This window comes from Narcine bancroftii, chromosome 4 (genome assembly GCF_036971445.1).
Source record: "Narcine bancroftii isolate sNarBan1 chromosome 4, sNarBan1.hap1, whole genome shotgun sequence".
NCBI lineage: Eukaryota > Metazoa > Chordata > Chondrichthyes > Torpediniformes > Narcinidae > Narcine > Narcine bancroftii.
Window position 1 is genome coordinate 238,824,596 of NC_091472.1, and position 19,685 is coordinate 238,844,280.

Consider the following 19,685-nt stretch of genomic DNA (forward strand, 5'->3'; position numbering starts at 1 on the left):
TTTGAAAATTTTAATTTTAATTTGTTTCAATGCAGACAAAAAGAATAATTCAATGGATACAATGCTAATCATTTGATCATTTTCTCCCCAATCCTCCTCCCTCCCAAAAGTAAGAAAAAAAGAGAGAAAATAAACACCTACTACTACATATACAATAGCATTATCATATATATATGTTCATTAATTATTATTATTAATTTCTAATTGAGAGGGGAAGATAAGGTGGAAGAGATGGACAGAAACTTATTCATAAAATCCTTATATGGTTTCCAAATACTTTAAAATTTTTCAACTCAATTTCTTAAACTATATGTAACTTTTTTCTAAAGGTATACTATTTTGCATTTCACTACGCCACCTACTTAATAATACTTTATTATCAACTTTCCATGTTATCGCTAATCAATTCTTTACAACCGCTATTGCTCTATTTATAAATGATCCTTTTCATAGTTAAAAAAAATCTTGGATTCTTTTGTATATCTTCATAATTTGTCCTAATAATACTCAAATCATTCCAAAACCAAACCACTTTTTCACAAGACCACACTGAATGTAAAAAAAAGTCCCTATTTCTTTTGTACAACGAAAACACTTATTGGAATCATTAGGGTTAAGTCCATTTAATTTATATATGGAGTATAATTGATGGAGAAAATTATATTCAACCAATTGGTATCTAGAATTAACTGTATTCGTAACACTTTCTTGACCATATTTCCTCTTGAATTTGTATATTTAAATCTTTCTCCCATCTCATTTTTGATTTATATAAATCTTTTTTCTTTGTGGTTTCTTGTAATTTTATATACATATTAATCATAAATTTCTTGACCATAAATGTATCTGTTATCATATCTTCAAATTGACTTCATTTTGGAAGTCTCAAATCTGTTCCCAATTCTTTTTTAAATATGATTTTAATTGATAATTTGCAAAAATTATATTATTATGCTTTTTGTATTTATCTTTTAATTGGTCAAAAGTTTTTTTTTAATCCTAAAAAACAATCTTTTCTCCTCTGTATACCTTTATTATACCAATTATCAAACAAAGAATTATTCAAAGTAAACGGAAGAAGTTGATTTTGTTTTAACAACATTTTTAGTAATTGATAGTTTTTAATTCCTCTCTCAATATGGATTCCATTCCATATTTTTAATAAATGTTTTAAAACTAATGTCTCCTTAGTTCCTTTGAACAACCCATTTATACAAAATTTGCTCTGGGATAAATTCACCAATTTTATTCATTTCAATCTGAACTCAAGCTTCTTTTTCACCCCTTTGATAACAGGAGGACAAAAATCTCAATTGAGCTGCTTTGAAATAATTCTTAAAATTTGGTAATCTTAGTCCTCCCTGATCAGACTTCCATGTTAATTTTTCCAAACTAATTTCTGACATCTTGCCTTTCCAAATAAACTCTGTTATTATTTTATTCAAACTTCAAAAGAATGATTCTGTTGCATCAATAGCTAACGATTGAAATAAATATTGTAATCTTGGAAAAATATTCATTTTAATACAGTTCACATCCTATTACCATTATTGGCAAATTTTTCCATCTTCTCAACTCCTCTTCCAATTTTTAAAATAATGGCAAATAATTTAACTTAAACAAATTATTTATATTTCTATTAATTTTTATTCCCAAATATTTAATTAAATAATTTTTCCATTTAAATTTTGTCAATCTTTTATACTGAGAATAATCCATATGTACCATAAGCATCACCTCATTCTTGTCAACATTGACTTTATCTCCCGATGTTAGTCCATATTGTTTTAATCTCTCATTCAACTTATTTAACGATATTTCTGGTCTCATTATTTGCAGATGATGTTATAGTATATTAAACTAATTTTATGATTTTATTAACTACTTTAAAACTTAATTTCTTTATCAGTTCTAATTATTTCTGCCAATGGTTCAATTTCAATTTCAAATAAAAAAGGTGATAACGGGCAACTTAGTCTAGAAGACCTTTCTAACAAAAAGGGTTTTGACATTTGTTTATTTGTAATCACTTTTGCCTTTGCCTGATCATATAATGCCTTTATCCAATTTACAAAAGCATTTGGAATCCCAAAAGCATTGTGTTTCAAATAAAAAAGTCCCATTCCAATCTATCAAATGCTTTCTCTGCATCTAATGCTACCACCACCGCTGGGATCTTTTTATTTTGTGCTATATTTATCAAATTTCAAAATTTAACAATATTGTCTGCTACTCTTCTATTTCTAATAAAAACAGTTTGATCCATAATTATTAATTTTGGCAAAAATTCAGCTAACATGCTAGCTAGTAATTTTGTAATCTGTATTCAATAATGATATAGGTTTATATGAAGAAGGTTGTAAACAATTTTTCCCTTTCTTAGGAATCACTTATTAACGCTGTTTTAAATGATTTCTGGTAAATCATGTATCTTTTTCATTTGGTCTAATTCCTCCATTAATACATACATTAATAACTCCTTAAACTCTTTCTAAAATTGTGGTGGAAAACCATCTTGACCCAGTGCCTTATTATTCTGTAAAGACATTAGGGTTTCTTAACCTATTTCAGAAAGATTTTCAGACAACCTTAACTTTTCATCTTCCTTTAGCACAGGTAGTTTAACTTGACTCAAATAATCTTTTTTTTATTATCATCTTTCATAGATTCTGAATGATAAAGTTCCTTAAAATTATAATTTCCTGTGTTTTATAAGTAATCTGATCTGTAGGTTTTTTATTTAGTTATTATTATAGCTTCAGGATCCTTCTTCAAGGTAGGCCTCTCTTCTTTATCAGCTTCCTTTTCTTGTTCAAGTTCTTGAAAGATAGTAATTGTTTTATCCTTCTAAGGTGGCATTCTGAGCTGTTCTATAGGCCTTGCAACAGCTTTTCTTTCTATTTTCTTTTAATCACTTCAGCCTTTTTAACTCTTTTTTGAAAATTTTACAGAGAGAAGAAATTCCAAGTCTAACCACACGCCATCACGTGGTACGCACCCCCCCCCCCCCCCACCAAGCTTCTTGAATTACTGTAAGGAGCTTGTACATTCTCCCCATATTTTCCCCATAGGTGTATCGAAGGGGGCACCATTGTCCTTGCCTCACCTGATTGCTTCACTCCTAGCCCCAGCCATCTGTCGCCAACCTCCTCCCAATTCTAACTCCTGATGCAACTGCGGTGGATGCACAGCGTTGGTTTGAATCGTTTACCACGTTTCATGCAGACTAGAAATACCAGCCGTTTGCATTGTCAGTGAAAACTCGCCATCGACTCGGGATAGGAGACAGACAGTTCAGAGAAAATCACCAGAAAATGTAGAGCTTTGTTGGTGGTGGGGTTAAAATTGGTGGCTCTCTTTGTCTCAACAACTGCTTTCATAACAACGTACTGGTGTGAGGGTACGCAGAAAATGCCAAACCAAACCGAAGCAAAGGTGCAAAATTAAACTGTATCAACTTTAATGGCAATGGAATGACCAGCAGCTCCCATTACAACATTGTCCTTTATAGCTGGGATGCAGGTCAACAGGTTTTCTTTCACTATTTCCAAACAGGAATTTGGTATTCTTGTGAAGAAAAAAAAATGGTGTCACTGAATGTCTTTAATTGTGTTTCTTTTGTGATAGATTATAGTAATATTTAATATTGTATATACATATGTTTTAGAAGGAGATAAATTGTGGAGATTTTTTTTTAAGTTAGGTCACAAAAAGATACAAATACTTCACAACACAGATCTCATTTAAAATGCAAGAGCTTGGCTTAAGCCAGACAGTCTAGGCTCTGAGTGCCTTTGAAAAAACTTTGAAGAATCAGTTTGTGTCCAACGAGCAACAATTCTCTCTCTAAAAACTGACAAGAACCTTCCTAAGCGATAATCATTTACCTTTCAAGCACCAAAGCCTGGTGAAGATTCATAATGTTAAATTCTGTGCACAGTCTAAGAATTGCCTGATACCAGTGAACTTGGAGGAATGAGAAGTGAGATTGGACTGTGAATCAAATAACTTTTCTGAACTTATACACATTACATACACGTGCGCTTAGAATTAGAAGAGGGTTAAGTTAATAGTAATAAGTTAAAGTTTGATCTTGTTTTTATGTTTAAAGATAATTAAAATTAACTTTTGCTTAAGAAACCATTTGTTTTGGTGAATTTCTATTGCTGTTGGGTTTTGGGGTCCTCTGGGCCCATAACACTTTGATGTGCGAGTCTTGGCCTACATCGGAGCTCCCAATACAAAACCGTCCCCTCAGCCTTCTGCACTCGTGCATGTGTAGTAGTAGGCCAAGGGGAGTGTTTGGAGTCAGCGTTGGGAGCTCAGGTGTGCGTCTGTAGGCCGACTGCCGAAGGGAGGGTTCAGAGTTGGGCGTCGGGAGCACCAGTGTACGGTAGACCAAGGGAGGGTTTAAAGTTGGTGTTGGGAGCTCTGGAGTAGGCTGGCTGAAGGGAGGGTTTGGAGTTGGGATTCTGGCATCAGGAGCTCCAAAGTAGGCTGAGGTGAGGGTTCCAAATCAGGTGTCAGGAGCTCCGGTGTGCAGTAGGCTGAGGGGTTTGGAGTCGAGTGTTGGGAGCTCTGGTGAATGGAGCTCCCGACACTGACTCTGAACCCTCCCCTCTCCCCTGTTGGAGCCAGGCTAAGGAGGATATGCACTAAAGGATGTGTTTGAGCATGGGCATCGGTATCTTCCCGCTTCTCTCACATCAGGTGTTAGGCGCCGAGAGTCACCTTTCAACTGAAGGTAAGAGAGGGTACTCATAGGGACAGTGACAACCATTTAACACCTTTAACTTTGCCCGCTCCTCTTCGGCCCAGGGAACACCGCCCACTGTTTTCATTCAGCGAATGCTGGCCTTTGAAGTAAGCAGAGGCTATTTTTTTAATTGAAACGATTGTTGTGTTTTTTTAAGGTGTAGATTATTTTCCAATATCTTAATATATCCAACACAATGTTGGATATGATAATTTTAAGATTCTACACGGCGAGGAAGGAAGGGAAGGTGAAATGGATGGCTTGGCGGTGGCAAGGGATGGTTGCAGGTTGAAGAATTGAATTAAGTTTTGGGGGGGGGGGGGGGACTATTTCAGTGCTTGCCATAGGCACTATTTTCACTAGAAATGCCACTGGTTTTTCCCCAGAGGCTCTGGTTTCCTTCTACCATTAAAAACGTACTGGAGGTTGTAAGTTAATTGGGCGTAAATTGGGCAGCACGGACTCGTGGGCTGAATGGGTTGTTACCATGCTGTGTCTAAATTTAAAAATTTTAATTTACCTGTCTGTCCTTTTTTCTGTCCAGCAGTAAACCATTCCCTCTCTGACTATGTGCCTGTCAGTCAGAGAGGAACTAACACCTGAAACAGGTCAGCAATTAGATTCATTCACAATGGCACGAAAAGGCATGCCCAAGACAATGAAGGATACCCTGCAGCTGCGGCAGGATCTAATGGGCTACAAAACCAAACCTTGCACAGTAGGAGACAGCAATGCTTCATTCCCAGATGAACACGATGTTTTCTAAGCCGGATTTGAACACGAGAACAAAAACCACTGCTCACCCCCATCTCTTGATGATCGTCTACCATCAGTATCTGAGGATGACGTGGAGGCTATCTTCAGCAGAGGGATGGAGTACTCAGCTGAGTACTGACCAAATGGCCAATTTATTCATGGATATCTTCAACACCTCATTCCGGCAGGGCATGGCACCAAACGTTTCAAATAGGCCTCAATCGTACTTGTGCCTAATAAGAGTGTGGTAACCTGCCTAAATGACTACCAACCATTGGCACTCACATCCATAGTGATCCACCAGAGAGGCTGGTGTTGAAGTATTATCATCTCCTGTCTGAGTGGTGACATGGGTCTGTTCAAATTTGCCCACTGCAGCAAAAGGTGCCATCTCGCTATATAAAGCCCTGGAATACCTGGACAGCAAACACACATACATCAGGATGATCTTTATCATCTACAGTAGGCATTCAACATTATCATTCCCTCAAAATTGATCAGCAAACTCCAAGACCTGAGCCTCAATACCCCACTGTGTAATCAGATTCTGATTCGCTCACCTTCAGACCACAACTGGTTTGTATGAACATTTGCTCCTCAATCTCCATGAGTACTGGTGCAGCACAGGGCTGCATTCTTAGCCCCCTGCTCTACTCACTTTAGACATGACTCAGTACATCAGTAATACCATCTACAAATTTGCTGATGGTACCATGATAATGGGTTGTACAAAAAGGGGTGATGAGTCAGCATGCAGGAGGGAGACTGAAAACTTGGTTGAATGGTGCACTCAATGTCACCAAAACCAATAAGCTGATTGTGAACTTTAGGAGGGGAAAATCAAAGGGGTACGATCCAGTGATCATTGGGGGAATCCGAGATCGAGAGGTTATGTAAATTTAAATTCCCTGGAGTCATAATGTTAAATTATGGCTCTTTACTTGACCCAACACACCAATGTCATTGTGAAGAAAGCATATCTACACCTCTACTTTCTTAGGAGTTTGTGGAAGTTTGGTGTGACCTCGAAAACCTTAGCAAACTTCTACAGATGTGTAGTGGAGAGTATGCTTACTGGCTGCATCATGGCCTGTTATGGGAAAACCAACACCTCTGAATGGAAAACCTTACAAAGGTAGTGGACACAACTCAGTAAATCACAGGCAAAACCCTCCACACCATCAAGAAACTCTACATGGAACACTGCCATCAGAGAGCAGCAGCAATCATCAAGGATCCATGCCACATTGGGCTCTGTTCTCGCTGCTGCCATCAGGATAGAGCTATAGGTGGCACAAGACTCACACCACCAGGTTCAGGAACAGCTGCTCCCCCTCCAACATCAGACTCCTCAACAACAAACTCAATGGAGGAGCCACGTGATGGAGTAGTGGCCGGTCAGGGAATTCCAGCCCTCTCCCGAAAAGTTTAAAAAAAAACACACAAAGCACAAAGGTACAAGATTAAAATTTATAATAAAGTAAAAATAAAGGTGAGAAGAAAATGGCAGCGAAGAGAGAAAAGTCGAAAACAACGGGAAGAAGAGGAAGAAAGAATGTCAGAAGAGGCCTGTCCGAAGAGGCCCGCCGCGGAGAGAGAAGCCCGCTCCCGCAGGTCAGTGGAAGTCCCGGGCTCGGGACTACAAACATGGCTCGCAGAGCCGAGTAAAAGTGCGCAACCGCGCATGCGCGAGGAGTCACGCATGCGCGATGCGCATGAAAAAAAACACACTGACGGGAGGGGGGAACAGCTGCGGAGTCGATCTCCACAGCTGAGAGAGACACCTGCAACACAGCAGCAGGTGCAGAACACAGACAATAAGACAACAAGAAAGAAGAGGGTAAAAAGAAAACAAGGAAACAACAGATGGTCAATCCAGAGGAAGAAGAAGAAGAACAGAAAGAAGTGGAAGAAGAAGAGAAAGGCAAGACAATGGATGCATCTTTTTTTAAAGAATATATGGAATCAGTGAAAGAATGGCAATTACAATAATTTAATGAGATAAAAAGAAGAATTAAGAATACAGAAGAAAAAATGAATAAAATGGAAATGACCATATCAGAGATAGGAAAAAGAGTGGAAAATATGGAAGAACGAGAAATAATTGTAGAAATGGAAGTAGAGGACTTAAAAGAGAAATTAGAAGAATCTAATAAAAAAGTTAAAGAGGCACAGGAGCTGTTAGCTCAGAAGATAGATATAATAGAAAACTATAATAGAAGAAATAATATAAAGATAGTGGGCCTTAAGGAAGATGAAGAAGGCAAGAATATGAGAGAATTTATAAAAGATTGGATCCCCAGGGTCCTAGGAAGACCAGAATTACAGGAAGAAATGGAAATAGAGAGGGCACATAGAATATTAGCCACGAAACCACAACCGCAGCAAAAACCAAGATCCATGTTAGTAAAATTTTTAAGATATACAACAAGAGAAAATATATTGGAGAAAGCAATGAAGAAAGTAAGAGAAGACAAAAAGCCACTGGAATACAAAGGTCATAAAAATTTTTTCTATCCAGACATAAGTTTTGAACTCCTGAAGAAGAGGAAGGAGTTCAATACAGCAAAAACGATCTTATGGAAAAAAGGATATAAATTTATGTTAAAGTACCCAGCGGTACTTAAAATAGTTATTCCAGGGCAACAAAACAGACTATTCTCGGATCCAGAGGAAGTAAGGAAATTTGCAGAACAACTACAAAACAAGCAAAGAGATGAAGACATGTAATGAGAGTAAAAATGACCACGAACTATATGTCTGTGTGTGTATATATATATATATATATATATATATAGTGTGTATACATGAATGTATCCGTATTTAGAGGAAAATATATAGAGTATAGACAAGAATTAATAAGGGAGGGAAAGGGAATAGAGGGAATAAGGAGGGAATTAAAAGAGTGACCTTTGTTACATATGAAAATTGAAATCTTTTCTGGGGGGGGCTGGGTGGGGAGGAGTTACGGTCACAACAAAATCAGTTGACGTTTGCGAGTGAATTCGCAAATCCAAATGGAGAGGGGAGATGTGGTTGCCCGTCAAGGGATAAAGAGCAACTCAGGAGGGGGAGGGGAGAATGGGGTTAAAGAAGTTTTAAATAGGAGAATAAGGGAAATGTTTGATGTTTTAGAAATGTTGTCTTATAAAGTGTTCAAAACAAGAAAGCAGAAATGGATAAGAAGGAAAGGTGATGATGGAGAAACGGAAAGGGAAGATAAACAAAGTATGAAATGGCTACGCTGAACTATATGACTTTAAATATTAATGGAATACATGACCAAATTAAAAGGAAAAAACTGCTAAATTTACTGAAAAAGAAAAAATTGATATAGCATTTGTGCAAGAAACACATTTAACTGAATTGGAATATTCATATTACTCGGGTAGACATAAAACATACTCAAGAATAGACCTATTTTTGTTATCAGCTCGTATGCAAGATAGAGTAAGAAAAACAGAATATAAAGCTAGAATATTATTGGACCATTCACCCTTGATATTGACAATAGAGTTAGAGGACATCCCTCCAAGAATGTATAGATGGAGATTAAACTCCATGATACTTAAAAGGCAGGATTTTAGAGAATTAATTGAAAGACAAATTAAAATGTACTTTGAAATAAATACAGAATCAGTGAAAGATAAGTTTATACTATGGGATGCAATGAAAGCATTCATTAGAGGGCAAATAATAAGTTATGTAACCAAGATGAAGAAGGACTATAATCAGGAAACAGAGCAGTTGGAAAGGGAAATAGTAAATATAGAAAAAGAATTAGCAATGAAGGAAGATACAACTAAAAGAAGAGAATAGGCAGATAAAAAAAATAAATATGAAACATTACAAACTTATAAGGTGGAGAAGAACATAATGAAGACAAAACAGAAATATTATGAATTAGGGGAAAAACGCACAAAATTCTAGCATGGCAGCTTAAAGACAGAACAAGCTAAGAAAATGGTATTGGCATCAAGGAAAAAAGACAAACAAATCACATATAATCCAACGGAGATCAAGGAAAACTTTAGAGAATTCTACGAACAATTATACCAAACTGAAAACGAAGGGAAAGAAGGGAAAATAGATGAATTTTTAACCAAAATTGAACTACCAAAATTACAAATAGAGGAACAAAATAAATTAACAGAACCATGTGAAATAGTAGAAATACAAGAGATAATAAAAAAATTACCAAATAATAAAACACCAGGACAGGATGGATTCCCAATAGAATTCTATAAAACTTTTAAAGATTTATTAATTCCTCCCCTCCTGGAAGTAATCAACCAGATTGATAAAACACAAAGCTTACCAGACTCATGTAAAACAGCAATAATTACAGTAATACTAAAGCAAGGGAAAGATCCACTCGCACCAGCGTCATATAGACCAATATCATTATTTAACACAGATTATAAGATAATAGCTAAACTATTAGCAAACAGATTAGCAGAGTATGTACCGAAAATGGTAAATCTAGACCAAACTGGATTTATTAAAAAAAGACGCACAACAGACAATATTTGTAAATTTATTAACTTAATTCATGCAGTAGAAGGGAGTAAAGCGCCAACAGTAGCAGTTGCTTTAGACGCAGAGAAGGCCTTTGACAGAGTAGAATGGAATTATTTGTTCAAAGTATTGCAAAAATTCAGTTTACCAGAGAAGTATATTAATTGATTAAAGCATTATATAAGGGGCCATTGGCGAAAGTGACAGTAAATGGATATATATCAAAGCAATTTAATTTAAGCAGGTCAACACGGCAGGGATGCCCACTATCACCCTTATTGTTCGCGTTAGCTATAGAACCACTAGCAGAATAGATAAGAACAGAAAATAATATAAAAGGGATAAAAATAAAAGACAAGGAATATAAAATCAGTTTATTTGCGGATGATGTTATAGTATACTTAACAGAACCAGAACTATCAATAAAAGAATTATATAAGAAATTGAAGGAATATGGAGAAGTGTTTGGGTTACAAGATTAACGTAAATAAAAGTGAAGCAATGCCAATGAATAATGCGGATTTCTCAAAATTTAAGAAGGAATCACCATTCAGATGGCAAATGCAAGCAATAAGATACCTAGGTATACAAATAAATAAAAATCTCGGCCAACTATATAAACTCAATTATTATCCACTAATGAAAAAATTACAGGACGATTAGAGCATTGGAAAGATTTACCATTAACACTAATAGGAAGGATAAACTGTATTAAAATGAACATTTTCCAAGGATATTATACCTATTTCATGCATTGCCAATACACTTGACAGAGAAATTCTTCAAGGAGTTAAAGAAAATAATAAGGAAATTTTTATGGAAAGGGGGGGGAAACCGAGGATAGCACTAGATAAATTAACAGAATGGTATAAACAAGGAGGCTTATTACAACTGCCAAACTTTAAAAATTATTATAGAGCCCCACAATTAAGATACCTATCAGATTTTTATCAAACAAGGGAAAAGGCAGATTGGGCTAGATTAGAATTAGATAATAGGGGAAAAGATACCTGAACACATATTATATAAATGGGATGAAAAATTGGTACAACGTAGGAGTTCTCCAGTATTACATCATCTACTCAATATTTGGAAAAAGATTCATGTAGAAAGGAATAAAACAAATTACCAATTACCAAAACTAATATTGATGCAAAATAAGTTACTCCCTTTTACAATAGATAACCTTTCCTTTAGAGAATGCTAGAAAAAAGGGATCAAAAGAATAGAAAATTGTTTTTCAGGAAATAGATTATTATCCTTTGAACAAATGAAAGATAAATACAATATAACTCAAGATACAGTGCTGGCATATTACCAATTGAGATCCTACTTGAAGGACAAATTAGGAAGCAGTCTGAGGTTACCAGAGGGAAGTAGCTTTGAATATGTGATTACAGTTACAATGATAATCAAAAGATTTATAACAAATATGTATATTAAACTGCAAGAAAAGGAGAATGAGGAAACAAATGGTAAACTAAACAAAAATGGGAACAAGATTTAAATATAAAGATAAAAAAGGAAACATGGGAGAAGTTATGTTCTGGAACGATGAGAAATACAATAAATACGAGGTTACGTATGATACAATATAACTGATACACAGGCTATACATTACAACTCAAAAGTAAATAAATGGGACCCAACAGTATATGATAGATGTTTTCGATGTAAAAAAGAAATGGGAACAACAATTCATGCAATCTGGACATGTGAGAAAGTAGAAAAATTTTGGGAAGATCTAAACCAAATATTAAATAAAATTACAGAAAACAATATACCAAAAAATCCAGAGATCTTCCTCCTAAGTAACATAAAAAACAAAGAATTTGGAATTGATTTGGATGGTGCACAAAAAAGATTTGTAAAGATAGCTCTAGCCGTAGCAAAAAAATGTATTATGTTAACCTGGAAATTGGAAGATAATTTGAAAATACAACAATGGTATATAGAAATGAATAAATGTATTCCATTAGAAAAAATAACAGATAGTTTAAGAAATAATATTGAAATATTTGAACAAATATGGGAGCCTTACATGAAACACAATAGAGAAAACCTACCGGGGACATTCACTACCTAAATTAACGAAAGGAGAACGAAATGAAAAGAATTGACTCAGTGGAATTTCTTGTTTATTTTTATTGAATGACAACATTGTTTGACTGGTTTAACGAATCTTAGAATTTGTACTCTAAATGGATGGGGGGCGAGGTAGGGAGGGTGGGATGGGAGGAGGGAGAGGGGGAGAAATGACACTGTATATATTTGAAAAGGAAAATGTATGTATCATGGTCAATGTGGTTTATGGTGTGAAAAATAAAAAAAATATATAAAAAAAACAAACTCAATCAGGGGCTCATTTTAGGACTCTTACTTTACAGATTATTTATTATTGAATACAATAAAACCCCTGGTATCTGGTTCCTGTGGGATTGGTAGATGTTGGATAAGTGAATTTTCTGGTTGTTTGAGATTGTGTATTGCATGAGTATTGCAACGGCAATTTTAAACCTGTATTTTTTAACCTATATTTTTTTTGCAATTGCCTCTTGCATGAATTCCAGATAACAGGAGTTCACTGTATTTTTTCTGTATTGCAGTTATTTGCATTTCATTCTTGTTTACAGTTCTCTCTTTTGTACACATATCTTTACTTGAGTAGTTTTTTGCATGACCAATAAGTAGAAATTCTGCCTGGCCCACAGGAAAAAGATTCTCAGGGTTGTATGTGATGTCATGTATGTATTCTGACAATAAATCTGAATTTTGTACCTTAATTAAAGTGTAATACAAGGCCCTTATTGCTTTCTCTAGCTTTGCATTATAAAATTTTCTTGGTTTTCTACATGGACTTTAGTAAGGCCTTTGACAAGGTCCCAAATGGGTGTGTAGTCAGGAAGGTTCATAGACACTAGGTATTCATGGTGAAGTAATGAACTGGATTCGACAATGGCTGGATGGGAGAAGCCAGAGCGTAGTGGTGGATGGTTGCTTCTCAGACTGGAGGCCTGTGACAAGTGGTGTGCCTCAGGGATCAGTGCTGAGACCATTTGTAGTAAATAAGATCAGCGAGTTTGCAGATGTATTGTGGACAGCAAAGAATGTTTTCAGGCTTACAGAGGGATCTGGACCATCTGGATCAATGGAATGATAAATGACAGATGGAATTTAATGCAGAGAAGTGTGAGGTGCTACATTTTGGAAGGACAAACCAAGAAAGCACATACACGGTAATGACACAGTAGGCCACTGAGGAGTGTAGAGAACAGAGGGATCTGGGAATACAGATGTATAATTCCCTGAAAGTGGCATCACAGGGAAGATAGGGTTGTAAGGAGAGCTTTTGGCATATTGGCCTTCATAAATCAAAGTATTGAGTACAGGAGTTGGATGTTATGGTAAAGACATTGGTGAGACCAAATTTGGAATATTGTGTGCAGTTTTGGTCACCTAACTACAGGAAAAATACCAATAAGATATAAAAAGTACAGTGAAGATTTATTAGGATATTGCCTGGGCTTCAGGAACTAAGTTACTGGAAAGGTTAAACAGGTTTGGATTTTTTTCCTGGAGTATAGAAGAATGAGGGGACATTTAATAGCGGTATTTAAAATTATGAGGGGGATAGACAGGATAAATGTCGATAGGCTTTATCCACTGAGGGTAGGTGAGATACAAACCAGAGGATATGGGTTAAGGGTAAAAGGGGAAAAGTTTATGGGGAGCATGAGGGGGAATTTCTTCACACAGAGACTGAAGTGGTAAATGCGGGCTCAATTTTAACATTTGAGAAGAATTTGCACAGGCATATGGATGGACGAGGTATGGAGGGCTATGGACTGGATGCAGGTCAGTGGGACTAGGCCAAAAAGGTTCAGCACAGACTAGAAGGCCTATTTCTGTACTGTGGTGTTCTACGGTTTTCCATCATACTTCTGATTTTTTTAGAAATAAAAATAGTTTCTGTCTAATGTGACTGTCTGATTTGACACATTCTGGAGATCTTGTGTTTAATGATCTAACATTTAACTACTGGTCATAGGATGGCAAATCACAGGGAACATGATCACATACATTCTCAATAGAGACAAGCTTTATATAAAATACTTGGCTTTACATTGTAAAATATTTAATAAATTAGAAGAATAATTTAAAAATGTAATGTTTAAATACAGATGACATTTGTGATATTGCTGTACTATCAACAAAACAAACTTCAAATATTTCTATTCAACAAAAATACGATGTTTGTAAACTATGAATCTCAATGAAAAAAAAACAATTATCAATGATTCAACAAAAATGTCATTACTCCACAGTAATTCGGATTACCTGTGACCCACCAAGTTGCATACTCAGCCCTTCACTGTATCTCTACAGACTCATGACCGTGTGGCCAATATTTTTCCAACTTCATCTGCAAGTTTGAAGATGGCACCACCAATGTAGGATGGACTTCAAATAATGACTAGACTGAGTATACAGAGAGACACAAAGAGGGAAAGAGGCCAGAGAGAGAGCGAGAGGGGAGGCGAGGCGAAGGAGGGGGAACAAGGGACAGAGAAGGCGTGTGGCCAGAGAGGGAAGGGGGCAGCTGGGGGTAGAGGGCCGGGGATGGTCGAGGAGGAGGGGCCAGGGAGGGGGGGGGGGAGGGCCAGGGAGAGAGAGAGAAGGGGGGCGAGGGCCAGGGAGAGAGAGAGAAGGGGGGCGAGGGCCAGGGAGAGAGAGAGAAGGGGGGCGAGGGCCAGGGAGAGAGAGAGAAGGGGGGCGAGGGCCAGGGAGAGAGAGAGAAGGGGGGCGAGGCCAGGGAGAGAGAGAGAAGGGGGGCGAGGGCCAGGGAGAGAGAGAGAAGGGGGGCGAGGGCCAGGGAGAGAGAGGGGGGCGAGGGCCAGGGAGAGAGAGGGGGGCGAGGGCCAGGGAGAGAGAGGGGGGCGAGGGCCAGGGAGAGAGAGGGAGAGGGAGAGAGAAGGCCAAAAAGGAGGGCGAGGGCCAGGGAGAGAGAGGGGGGCGAGGGCCAGGAGAGAGAGGGGGGGAGAGAGAGAGGGAGAGGGAGAGAGAAGGCCAAAAAGGAGAGAGAGAGAGAGTGGGGAGGGCCAGGGAGAGGGGGAGAGAGAGAGAAAGAGAGAGAGAGAAAGAGAGAGAGGGGGGAGAGAGAGGGGGGGAGAGAGAGGGGGGGAGAGAGAGGGGGGGAGAGAGAGGGGGGAGAGAGAGGGGGGGAGAGAGAGGGGGGGAGAGAGAGGGGGGGAGAGAGAGGGGGGGAGAGAGAGGGGGGGAGAGAGAGGGGGGGAGAGAGAGGGGGGGAGAGAGAGGGGGGGAGAGAGAGGGGGGGAGAGAGAGGGGGGGAGAGAGAGGGGGGGAGAGAGAGGGGGGGAGAGAGAGGGGGGGAGAGAGAGGGGGGGAGAGAGAGGGGGGGAGAGAGAGGGGGGGAGAGAGAGGGGGGAGAGAGAGGGGGGGAGAGAGAGGGGGGGAGAGAGAGGGGGGGAGAGAGAGGGGGGGAGAGAGAGGGGGGGAGAGAGAGGGGGGGAGAGAGAGGGGGGGAGAGAGAGGGGGGGAGAGAGAGGGGGGGAGAGAGAGGGGGGGAGAGAGAGGGGGGGAGAGAGAGGGGGGGAGAGAGAGGGGGGGAGAGAGAGGGGGGGAGAGAGAGGGGGGGAGAGAGAGGGGGGGAGAGAGAGGGGGGGAGAGAGAGGGGGGGAGAGAGAGGGGGGGAGAGAGAGGGGGGGAGAGAGAGGGGGGGAGAGAGAGGGGGGGAGAGAGAGGGGGGGAGAGAGAGGGGGGGAGAGAGAGGGGGGGAGAGAGAGGGGGGGAGAGAGAGGGGGGGAGAGAGAGGGGGGGAGAGAGAGGGGGGGAGAGAGAGGGGGGGAGAGAGAGGGGGGGAGAGAGAGGGGGGGAGAGAGAGGGGGGGAGAGAGAGGGGGGGAGAGAGAGGGGGGGAGAGAGAGGGGGGGAGAGAGAGGGGGGGAGAGAGAGGGGGGGAGAGAGAGGGGGGGAGAGAGAGGGGGGGAGAGAGAGGGGGGGAGAGAGAGGGGGGGAGAGAGAGGGGGGGAGAGAGAGGGGGGGAGAGAGAGGGGGGGAGAGAGAGGGGGGGAGAGAGAGGGGGGGAGAGAGAGGGGGGGAGAGAGAGGGGGGGAGAGAGAGGGGGGGAGAGAGAGGGGGGGAGAGAGAGGGGGGGAGAGAGAGGGGGGCGAGGGCCGGGGATAGAGAGAGGGGGGCGAGGGCCGGGGATAGAGAGAGGGGGGGCGAGGGCCGGGGATAGAGAGAGGGGGGCGAGGGCCGGGGATAGAGAGAGGGGGGCGAGGGCCGGGGATAGAGAGAGGGGGGCGAGGGCCGGGGATAGAGAGAGGGGGGCGAGGGCCGGGGATAGAGAGAGGGGGGCGAGGGCCGGGGATAGAGAGAGGGGGGCGAGGGCCAGGGATAGAGAGAGATGGGGGGGAAGGGCCAGGGAGAGAGAGAGATGAGGGGGAAGGGCCAGGGAGAGAGAGAGAGAGGGGAATGTGAGGGCCAGGGAGAGGGGAGGGCTGCGAGGGAGAGACCAGTACATGAAGTCTACTGGGACAATTGGGCTTGTGGATCTTGGGTGAGGAGATGACCAGGTCAGAGACAGGAGTGCGATGTTTATTTGTGGGGTCCTGCTCAAGAGGCAAGTAAATGGAATGGTCTGAGATCTGTCATCTGGCTTCAGCAAAGTAGAGGCCAGTATGCCAGACTACAACTGCACCACCCTTGTCTGCATGTCTGATAGTGATGTGGAGGGAATGGCACTGCATTTCAAGGGGGGGTGAGACTAGAATAAATGAGGGGAGTGAAGTTGAGACTGTTGCTGTCTCAGCAACTATGGGTAATATAAAGATCCAGAGTGGCAGAAGGCCAGGACAAGGTGTCCAAGAGGAGGATGAATGCATAAGGTGGAAGAAGCAGTCTTTAGTGGGAAGTGGAGAATTCTGGTGGAGGAAGCAGGCACTGAGACAGAGACGATGGAAGAAGGGTCTTGCATCCTGGCATGCACGGAACTCGAGGTGTGGGGCTAGGGGAATGAAGAGGAGGCCTCAACTGTGGACAGGACATACCGTCTCTGAGAGGGGATGGTCAGAGGGAACAGTAAAGATCTGGCAGAGGTTAGAGTGGGGAAGAGGAGGATCAGTCGAGTGGGGGTGAGTTTGGGGAAAATCAGGTGGGGTGAGGTGGAGGTTGAAGTGATCTGGTCTGAGGTGGGGGGGGAAGGTATTTAGTAATTATGATATAGCTTGTAATGTACAGATCATAGTATTTTTGTATTTGCAACTTTATTTTTGCTATTTAAACTATTCATTTCATCATGTGAATGTTCCATCCTTTATTTCACTTTCCTTACAGTGATTTAATTGTAATTAATTGGCCAAATTAAACTCAATTCAGTTTGGCTTGCTTGCACTTATTGGACCAGGTGTGGAGGGCTAATCAAATTAACCTTCTCACCCTGGCAGGTGAGAGTGAAAACAGTAAAAAAGATATTAAATGGTGATTTGCTGAAACCCAACCTCCTAAACATCCTGGTAACTACTGATAGAAAACAAAATGCAATGCAGAAGACAGAGGTGTGGGTATAGTCACTCAGAAGTTACTGCACCAACACCTGAAAGCATAGAATATTAATCCAAGCACAAATGTTTGAATCTCACCAATGCAACTGGGGGCTAAAAGCACTTGCAATAAAAGAAATCCTAAATTAAAGAGCAAAGTGGTTGAAGGGTCCCACTACCTACTCTCACTCCCAATCTCCTTGTTAAGCCCACCCTCCCCCACCTCCCGTTTAAATTCCATACCGAATATTCTGGAAGACCAAGAACCTCAATTCAAGCAATTATGCATGGTCAATAAATGCTGGCCCAGCCAAGGAGCAGGCACACATCATAATCTAATTTTTAAAAAACAGGCAAGCAATGAGTTTTAAATGTTTCTGATATTTGGAACCACTGAAAATTACAAATTGTATAAATGATTATTAAAAAAATTTTTTAAACTCCAAAGACCAAGAATTAAAATAAATGTAAAATAATAAACATTTTCAACCCCTGCTCAAGGATGACAGATGTATCAACATAGGACCAGCACTTACCGCAAGTTTCTCTTTGGCTAAACTCTGTGGCTTTTCCTTTCCTGTTTTGCCTTGTGAGATCTTCTCAGTCGCTATTGCGACTTTGCTGCTCCTAGTATTTACAGTATTCCAAAGCCTTTTTTTTTTGGGGGGGGGGGGTTGTAGAAATCAGTTTAAGGTGAATTTGAGAGGGAAGTGTCACAGAGCACACCAAAATGAATTATTTCACGCTCCAGAAAATTAAAAGTGCAGAAGCTGGATTCTTGAGTGGACAAAGAGAAGCTGGAAGGACTCAGCAGGTCAGGTGGCATCATGGGTAGAAATGGCCAGCCAACATGTCAGGTCAGGATCCTTCATTGAGACTTGATAAATGGTCCCGACCTGAAACATTGACCATTTCCACTCATGGATGGTCTCTGACCCACTGAGTGCCTCCACCTTCTATTTCATGATCCAATCTGTCCTCTTCTGAAGAGACAGTAGACCATCCGGCCTCTGGAACCCAACTCTGTTATTCAACAAGATTATGGCTGATCCAATCTTGGCCTCAACATGACTTGACTGGATTTCTCATCAAGCCCACCCCACCCTCAGTGTTTGCCAAATCTCTGCTTTTAAAGCATGCAGTATATTACCTCCTTGCTTCTCCCTTCTCTCGCCACCATAGGCTGGTGTTTGGTTTTCTCCTCCACCCCCCTTTTTCCAGGTTCTCCCTCTGCCCCAACCTCCTGAGTTTGTTTTGCTCTCCGGACTCGAGGTCGTGACAGGTGGATTTGAATGGAACCAGCCTTCACCAGTGGAAACCACGGCTCCACAACACGGTTCAACGGCTAATTATGCGTGAATTTGCCGCATCCGATGCATTTCAAACCAAGACCATTAGGGAGGGGTTGTCCAAATTAAACCAGATGACCGCAGTGTTTGCAGATTTAAGCATTTACAATAATTTAGGCAGCAGGTTGTTAGGTTCTGCAGTTGGAAAGAAATATGCCGATTCAAGAGGAGCAAGTCCACCAAGACAGGAACATCATGCAGATCCGAATAGGTCTGGGGGCTGGCAACGGCAGGATAGCCCGAACGGCCGCATTCAATCTGCGTCACGCGATGCAACCTCTTCCCTTCACCGCCACCAGGCCCCGGGCTTCGTCATGGGCCAGGACGGCTCTCACCTGGTTTGTCGCCACAGGAAGGTCTGGATGGGCAGAGGGATGCCGCGCCCGCACTCCCGCTCCGCATCCTCCGAGCTCTTTCGTTTCACCATCGCCGCCGCCGCTCCCACCTCCCAGCGGCCGACCGGCACCAGCCTCGCGCTGCCAGCGTCAGCACCTGCGCGCGGTCAGCCTCCGCCGCCCCACCCAAAACCCTGACCGCCTGTCAATCACCCGCCCAGCTCGGACGCCGGACACAACGCCGATCAAGTGATGGTGGAGAAGTGCTTCTACACCCAGGGCGATGCTCACTGTTCTCTTGCACTTGTACCGTGACCCCCCACTCATCAAGGATGCTAAGAAGCGTCACGACCTCTGCATCCAGCCACACCATGGCCTGAAACGCCTTGTGGGGCTCTGCATCTCATTCC

At 41.2% G+C, this 19,685-nt stretch overlaps 1 protein-coding gene across 1 annotated transcript in view; it reads right to left on the reverse strand.

Moving 5' to 3' along the window:
* Window positions 1-19,421, reverse strand: part of LOC138761753 (protein unc-80 homolog) — a 335,004-nt gene extending 315,583 nt beyond the window's left edge. The window contains 1 exon segment of the mRNA XM_069934449.1: window positions 19,276-19,421. Within this exon segment, the coding sequence (XP_069790550.1) occupies window positions 19,276-19,367 (92 nt within the window). The 5' untranslated portion in view covers window positions 19,368-19,421.
* Between the last annotated feature and the right edge of the window lie 264 nt (window positions 19,422-19,685).